At 52.5% G+C, this 8,583-nt stretch overlaps 1 protein-coding gene across 1 annotated transcript in view; it reads right to left on the reverse strand.

The window, feature by feature from the left end:
• Positions 1-4,576: 4,576 nt before the first annotated feature.
• The window catches only part of Map2k3 (mitogen-activated protein kinase kinase 3), a 41,442-nt gene continuing 37,435 nt past the window's right edge, over positions 4,577-8,583 (reverse strand). Inside the window, exons 7-10 of the mRNA XM_013016334.1 lie at positions 7,632-7,889; positions 7,166-7,305; positions 6,156-6,201; positions 4,577-5,661 (exon numbers count right to left, since the gene is read on the reverse strand). Coding sequence (XP_012871788.1) covers positions 5,578-5,661; positions 6,156-6,201; positions 7,166-7,305; positions 7,632-7,889 — 528 coding nt within the window. The 3' untranslated portion in view covers positions 4,577-5,577. The remainder of the gene's footprint in view (positions 5,662-6,155; positions 6,202-7,165; positions 7,306-7,631; positions 7,890-8,583) is intronic.

Below are 8,583 nucleotides of genomic sequence, written 5' to 3' on the forward strand. Positions count from 1 at the left end.
GAGGATGCAGTAGGCCCCAGCACAGGGTCTGGCCCAGGATGGATAGGAAAGGACCTGGGTTAGAGAGACAGGCATATGAACTTAGCAGCAAATATGTGGTTGCCTTTAATTTACCTTAGAACTTTTCAGGGTGGAGCTGGGAAGGTGGCTCAGTGGAGGAGCGCTTGCCTTGCAGGCATGAGACCCTGGGTTCAATTCCTCAGCACCACATAAGCAAAAAGAAAAAAAAAACGTAAGTGGTGCTGTGGCTCAAGTGGTAGAGCGCTAGCCTTGAGCTGAAGAGCTGAGGGACAGCGCCCAGGCCCAGAGTTCAGGCCCCATGACCGGACCAAAAAAAAGAACTTTTCAGGGTGTTCTTGAGACCACCAGGATCCTGCAGGACCAGTGTTAGGAGCCCCAGCTGGCTTTTGGAGGAAGCAGGGGCACAGGGAGGTATTACATAGCTGGGGTGACAGTTGGGACTCAGGGCTTTCTGAACTGGGGGACAGGCAGGTCAGAAGAAGGCATGGGAAGGACTCTGAAGGCAAAAAGTTGCCCACGTGGCAGGGACAGGAACATGGTAACAGAGTGACCTCATTGCTTTGGTTTTCCCTTCTGTGAATCTGTCCCCTGTTCAAAAGCCCTGGGAAGGTCTGGGAAGGTGGCTCAGTGTAAAGCGCTTGCTTTGCATGCATGAGGCCCCGGGTTCGGTTCCTCGGCACCACATAAGCAGAAAAAGCCAGAAGTGGTGCTGTGGCTCAGGTAGAATACTAGTCTTGAGCTGAAGAGCTGAGGGACAGTGCTCAAGCCCAGAGTTCAAACCCCAGGACCTCACCCCCCCCCAAAAAAAGCCCTGTGGGAGAGTTCCCTGACACCCACAAAAATCAAGTCTAGTCTCCTTCCAGGCCTATAGGACCCCCTGCCCTTTGACCTCCAATCCTTTAAGCCCTTTAGTGCCACTCAGTCCCCCTCCCACCCTGGGAGCTTTGAAACTCAAATTTAAATAATTCAATGAATCCATCTAATTGAAACTACTTAATCGTACAGGAGGCTTAATTAGTTTAAATGATGTGATTAATTTTGATGTAATTGGCTGGGTGCCCCCAGGGAGGGAGGGGACAGGTAGGAAGCACTAGTTTCCAGTGCCTGTGACTCCAGCCTACATGTCTGCTGCGCTGGCTGAGCTTGCTGAGGGCAGGCTGGGTCTCTCAGCCCCACTGTGGCTCCAAGGCTCCAGGAGTCCCTGCTGCATTGTAAGGGCTCAGAGAACAATCCACACAACATGCTACTGTTGAAGGAAGCCACAGGGAATTGAGTTACCCCTATACCAAGACACTAGCTAGTAACTACAACCTGGAGATCCACAGACACTCCTACCTCTTCCAAAGAGATCACAGAGGCCCAGGGGTAAGCACGGAGAGTGCACCCTCAGGGTAGAAAGCTCAGAGATGATCTCAGCCCCATGCAGGTAGCTCACCTGTGTGGGCATGAGGTCCCTGTTGCTGGTGGGTGCAAGAGGTTGCTGCAAGGCCTGAGGGCAGTGCTGCTAAGGAGGGTGTGCACACACAAGTGTGAGCAGACATTCCCACCCCAGGGAGGGAGACTCTGCTCCCCAGCCACTTCCCTGCCCATGAGGAAGTCTGAAAAGAAGCCACTGCATGGCCCCTTTCCTAGATCAACTGCCCTGGCAGCTTTTATTACTATTATTATCTTTAAGTAGTTGTTCAGAGGTGTTGCCATTTAACAAAGCAATTGATGAATACAATGCATCTTGACCAATGTCTAATAGCTTTGATGGTAGAGGGGAGACAGCTTTAATTTGATTCAGGGACTGCCAGGTGAGCAAGTGGCCTCTCCAGGCCCAGCTTCAAGAGCAGAGAGGCAGCTCCATGCGTGGAGACCCCCAGGGGCTCCAGCCTCTGAAAGGCAGAGGCAGGAAGTCAGACTGTGTAGGTGCCTAGCTGCTGTGAGCCCACTGGAAATAAACAGTACCATGGCTCTGACCAGCCCAAACCTTAACACATCTCTGCCAGGCTCTGAGGCCTCCGTTACCTGCTTCCTGAGTTCAGCCTTGGGCCACTGTGCTGTTTCCTGTACCATCAACAGGCCCCGCTGAGCCTCCCAGGCTATCCTATAGGCAGAGGACTGACACAAATGTAAAGCAACAAATGAAGAAAACAGGACAAGCATAGGGCAGTCATGGAGGCCTCTCTGAGGAGGTGGCCTACTAAGCCGAACATTTCCAGGGAGAGTATTCTAGGAAGCAACAGCTAGTGTAAAGGTCCTGTGGCACATCAAGATAGAAACCAAGGCAGGATGCTATGGGCACAGTGTGTGTGTGTGTGTGTGTGTGTGTGCTTGTTACCAGGGTTTGCTTGAACTCAGGGCCTCATGGTCTTGCTTTTTTTTCACTCAAGGCTAGCCTTTTACCATTCAAGTCACAGTTCCACTTCCAGCTTATTGCTTGTTAATTGGAGATAAGAGTCTCTCAGACTTTCCTGCCCAGGCTAGCTTTGAACCACAATCCTCAGATCTCAGCCTCCTGGGTAGCCTGGATTATAGGTATGAGCCAGTTTACAGCATGAATTTGAGGGAGGAAAGACCTAAGAGGCTACCTGCCTGGACCTCCAGCACAGAACTGGCCAAACCTCTGTTGGAGGCAGGCGGGTGCTCTCAAACCGGCCTGTCTGCTCTGATATTAATGCTAACCTGCATTTGAAAGGGAAAGGCCATGTGCCTCTGCCATCTGTGTCCACCCAGAGGGCCACATTAATCCGGGAGGTGCCTGCCCCAACTTTGCTGCCGGCTGGGAAATCCAGACCCCCCCTGGCTGCAACAAGAGGTGAGGTCAGACCCTGAAGCCCATAGGAGGCTGGGGGAGGTACCTGTACAGTATCGGTGGTTTGCAGGCCCTGTTCCAAGTCTGGGTCTGGGCCTTGGAAAGGTCAACGCCCTGTCTGCGTATTTGACTACAGAATGCCCTTTGTGAAAGCTGAAGGGTGGCATTAAATGGTAATGGAATGCAAAATGCCTGGTGTTTGCAGTACTGCGTAGAGGACTCTGCAAAAAAAAAAATTGTAAAGTGCTATGTACTCTTGGCAGGACTTAGCAAAGTGTAAATAAACTACTTGATCAAGTGCCCCGCAGCCCTTACGGGAAGACTGCAAACGATTAACTTTGCAACCGTGTTGGGGACACGTCGAGTGCTTTCTCTGGCCCACTGTGGAGGGCGGGACACCATCCCCGCACGTTGTCACACGGCCGGGCGGGGCTCCTGACGCACCGGGGCAAAGTCCGGGCTCTGCTGCCTCCTGGCGGCCGCAGGCGAGGCGACCGCGCCCGAGATTTGGCTCCCTGGCCCCGAGCACCCGCAAGGACGCGCAGGCGCACATCCCGCTATGGCCTACACTCGGGCTGTGCGGATTGGTTCCGTCCCTCGTGCATTCGCTATTCGCTCGACTGACCTCCTGCTCGAGGTTGGCAGGGGATAAGTTGGCAGATCGCATCTGCTCAGTGAAAGCAGTCACAAGGGAGACCTGGAGAGGTGAGAAGGGAAAGAGGGGAGGGGTTTCAGGCAGAGGATACAGGGACCTCAAGGGGCCTGGGGTGGGGTCTGAGACCAAAGCTCTCTGAATCTGTTATACAAGCAGTCCAAGGAAGGGTTAACAGTGGGCATCAAGGGCTGAGGATGGAAGAGTGGTGGGTGAAGGCATTAGCCAGACCCTATGGGTGCCTGTCCTCACTTGTAGGAATACGGTGGCTCTGCCTCATACCTCGAGAGGTGGTAGTGACTCCTCCCATGTCCCATCTATGCCTCATCAGTCATCATTCATCCTCCTGACCTGTGATTGGCCAGTGGGGTGGGCAAGTACCCCTTCACAGCCAATAAGAGCTATGTCTGGGACTTGGGAAGAGCTCAGGCTCATGGTTTGTTCAACCTGCACACTAGGTTTGCCCTGCCCCCAGGAAAGTGGTGCGTGGACACAGAAAGTCCTTGGGGACATTAACCAAGTGCCTGGATCCCACAGCGCTTGAAGCCAGACACTTTCCTGCTAATGAGAGAAATGCTCAGGACTGAAGGAAGTGTTTACCCATCCCACACAAGGACCTCAGAGTCAGACTGCAAGCTGGCAGGGGGACTTCTAAATGCCTTCTCCTGGGGCACCACTCCCTGTCCCTGAGTCCGTGTCTCTATTTTACAAGCTGTGTGGCTTTGGGCAAGTTATACTTCGACTGGCTGGGTGTGTTTTCTCATCTGTAAACCAGTACAGCACAGAGACACTGACAAGGTACCCATATAGTGCCTTGGGCACGGTGGGGGTGTGCCCGTTGCTCATATATCTGGCTGTTGTCAGCCTTAGATGGTGGCAGGACAGGAAGTCCCCACCAAAAACCAACCTGTGTGCTGCGTCCAGCAGCGTGCCTGGCACCTGGGCACTGAAAGCCTTGGACCCCTGGAAGCCTTGTGTCCCTTCACAAGGGGCCTAGTGGGCCGGTGATTCCCACTTCCTCATGGAGCTCTCCTGCAACATTCTCGGGGACCTCCCCAAGGAGGAGTAGGCTCACCACAATCGTCACACAGTCTCTTTTCTTTTCTTTTTAATTAAAACAGCAACCAGTTGCCTGCCTGGGGCCGCCAGGGAAAGGCCAGAGAGGGGCAGGCCTTTCTTTCACAAAAATATATTTTCTTTTTTTCTGTTTAAAAACACCACCAAAGCACACCCACAGACAGACCCTGTGAGCCCTCACAGGCCCACCGAGAGACCTTGAGCCCCACCTCCCTAGACTCCAGCCGGAGCAGAAGGGCAGGTCTCAGCCTGCAGGAAGCCCAGGGCTGGAGAAGTAATCAACTCCAAACCATGCAAGGAAAAACAAAAACAAACAAACAAAAAAAAACAAAGAGAAAAACAAAAACAGCCCATCCCACAAAGCAAAAGGAAAAGTCAACAGAAGATAAATTAAAATTAAGAAAAAGAAAATAAAAGTGACCCAACACTATTAGAGGTGGTGAGGGGGGCTGGACAGGTGTGCCCCTCAAGGCCACTAGCCAGTGGTGAGTCAAGGCCCCAGATAGCTGAAGGTTACCCCTTGAGAGACTTAGGGATTCACATGGCTCATCCCCTACTGTGTCCTCCACACGAGGCCAGAACAGAGGTGTGGCCACCCTGGGCCAAAGTGTACAAAGTCCATTCAGTTGAGATAAAAAAAAAATATACAACTTGGGTGGCATGCAGGCGGGGCCCAAGCTGGTGGCTCGTCCACACAGGCACTGGCTGCCTTCTCCAGGAGGGGCAGCAGAGTTCACGTGGGGTGCCCAGGCCCCTCCAAGTCCAAGGCTTGGTGGAGACTTGGGGTCCTTGGAGCAGCAGAGCAGAGGCACTGACGAGGCCCCCATGGGCCTACTGGGAGTCCTGGAAGAACTGGTTCTTTGGCACTTGAGACACATGGCTGGTTGCAGAGCCAAGGCAGGAGCAGCCCCCTCGATTCCTCCCAGAATGCCCAGGGCCAGGATGGCAGTAGCTTATGGCTGTGGGCAAGCACTGCCCCAGCAGAGAGGACTCGGATGCTGGAGGACCAGTGGAATCCCATGTCAGCCCGCTATGAATCCTCTCCCAGGATCTCCTTTACAAAGGCAGCAATGTCCGTCTTCTTGGTTTTGTGCAGGGTGAAGAAAGGGTGCTCCTGGAGGGGAGACAAAGGCACCGTCACCAGAGAGGGAGAGGGGGAAGAAGCCCTCTTCCCCAACCCATGCCATCGCTGTGCTCCTTCTGCCTGGCAAACTCCTACTTGTCCTTCACCTCTATGAAGCCCTCCAGGACTGGGAGAGAGTAGTTCAAGACCCAACCTCATCCTGCCACACTAACCACCCCTTCTCCACATGCCCCACATGCCCCACACTGGACCCCCTGCTGGAAATGATCTCTCCACTCTCCACCCTTCCTTCCATCAGTTCAAATGATCTTCCTCCAGGAAGCCTTCCCTCATGCTACCTTGGTGACTCTGCCCTGCCATCCCAGCCTGTGTAATCCTCCACAGGCCTGGGGTGCAGAAGGAAGGAGGCAGGCAGATGCGCGTGCGTGCGTGCGTGCATGCATGCGTGTGTGTGAATGAGAGCAGGAGTTGCTATTCTGCATCTGGGACAGCTGAAGTGTAAGGCAGGCCCTTCCCATGCTCACCATCAGCTCCAGGTAGCTCATGCGCTCTGCAGGGTTCTTCCTCAAGCTACAACAGAATGGAGGGGGGAAGGGCGCTGAGGTCAAGCCAAATACAGAGAAAGCCAGTCCCACTCCTGGGACTCAAGGAAGAAGGAACAGGAGTATTGGGGCAGGGAGAAGGGTCCCCCCAAGGTATAGCAAACTATATTGTAGCAACTTTCCCTAACTCTGATTTTTAGTTTGTCTCCAGAGTGATTCTGGGAGTGTCTCATGATGACAATCGCAAAATGCTATAGTAGTCTGTTTAATCAAGAATGTACATTCTTTATCACTGGTCCTGGAAGGACAATCCCAATTAGTTTCTCACCACCACCCCTATTTTCTAGTAGATGAAATAAAGGCTCTGGATTTTCCTGAGTATCTCACATAGATACTGAGAGGCTCTCATTGTCTTTCTAAAATTTCTTTCATAACCCGAGTTATTCAGAAAAAAATTACTTTTAACTTCCATGTAACTTCTTCCTCTTTCGTTATTCACTTCCTGTTCCGTTTACTTATGGTTAGAGAACAAGGGTCACATCACCTGGCCTGGCCTGTGTTCTTATATCCTTTCTAACTTTAACATGTCTTATTTCTTTTTTCTTTCTTTCTTTCTTTTTCTGTTTATGTGGTACTGAGGAATTGAACCCAGGGCTACATGCATGCTAGGCAAGCACTCTACCACTAAGCCACATTCCTAGCCCCCATGATTCATTTCTATAAGGCTTCTATAGGTATTTCCTAATTCTACGCAATGTTCTAGACATTAATAAAAGCAAAAATTTTATGCATTCAAATTTTCCATGTAGTTATCTTCTCTTCTGGTCTACCCAATCCACATGTTTCTGGAAGAACTATTCTAACACTTCCTTCCAGCACAGTGGTCTGGCTAGACACTCCTCATCTTCAAACTGTGCTTTCCATGCTCTAACACCATGTGCCAGGGGAGGCCAGGATTCAGGAGGAGACTGGGACACAGCCCCAAAACTCACCACTGAGCAGTGAAGTCCACAAACTCGGGGGAGAACCGGTCAGCTGGGAGCTGAGGGGACGGCTCCTCCACCACCTGCTTCAGCTGCTGGAATGGGGTCCCCCAGGACTCATAAGGGAAACGCAAGATGGCCATCTCAATCTGCAACGGGGACATAGGTCAGCAGGCTCTGGCCACCACATGAACGCATACTTTGCACCCAAAGCAGGGGGAGGAGGAAGAGCCCAGCACGGCCCAGCACCCACAGCCAGACCACTAGGCTAGTGTCACTCCCCTGACACATTGCAGCAGACCAGACATGAAAGCCAGGGGGTGCCAGCACCAAGCTCCTCCACCCAGCCAACAGGCCCTTTGCAAAGCGCTCCAGTTAGTCAGGCCCTTAGTCTCTGATTGCCACAAGCCACTCTCCTCCCTAATATCTCTTTGACATAGACTTAAATATCTATTGCTTGTCCATTGCTACTCACCTGTGCAAGCAGGAATTGATATGGCTCTCTCTGCATCAGGTCAGCTGACTGAGATCTGCAGCCCTTCTCTGTAGAGTCCCAACCCCACCTGCCAGCACTGCCTCCTCGTCCGGGGAGCCTTCCCCTCTCCACCCCATCACTTGTGTTCTGGCCAACACACGTGATTGGCACACTGTCACCCTCCTGCTGGGCCTGGACTCCTTGTAGGTGACAAGAGGTGGCTGATAGATCTCTGTCCCTCCCGCTCAATTGGGACTCCTAGTACTACCCAAGCTATGCCAGCAGTAGGCAGGAAGACACCGGGAAGAGACTAGCCAGCCTACAACACACTCTGAGTTCAGCTTCTGACTGCTGGGATACAAACACCACAATCAGGTCAGCCCAGGCCCCTGCCTAGAATAGCAATGAATTGCATAGTTCCAGCCCAAGGCCTCAGTGACAGGCCATAATCACCGCAATGAACGAAGAGAGGCCTCCGCTCAAACAAAAGCCTTGTGTCGGCAACACATACAGCACCAGCCGGAACAGAACACTAATTATTACACCAGGAAGGGGCCTTCCTAGCTGAGGCGGAAACCCGCCCACAGTGGCGGCAGGCGGCAGCCTGTGTATGCTGTGATCTCAGGACAGAACTGGGCACACTCTCTTCCAGAATATGCAGATTCCACCATGCAGATGTAAGGTTCCTCTGTACACAGCAAGAGAAAGTCTGGCAGCCGTTGGGGCCTGACAAGGATAGAGAGCAGCCAAGGCCTGGACCACCTATTCCTAGCTCATCTTTAAAAACAAAAAACATGGGCTGGGAAGGTGGCTCAGTGGTAGTGCGCTTGCCTTGCATGCAAGAGGCCCTGGGTTCGATTCCTCAGCACCACATAAGCATAAAAAAAAAAGCCGGAAGTGGTGCTGTGGCTCAAGTGGTAGAGCGCTAGCCTTGAGCTGAAGAGCTGAGGGA

Source organism: Dipodomys ordii, unplaced genomic scaffold (assembly GCF_000151885.1).
Source record: "Dipodomys ordii isolate 6190 unplaced genomic scaffold, Dord_2.0 Scaffold31, whole genome shotgun sequence".
In the NCBI taxonomy this organism is placed as follows: domain Eukaryota; kingdom Metazoa; phylum Chordata; class Mammalia; order Rodentia; family Heteromyidae; genus Dipodomys; species Dipodomys ordii.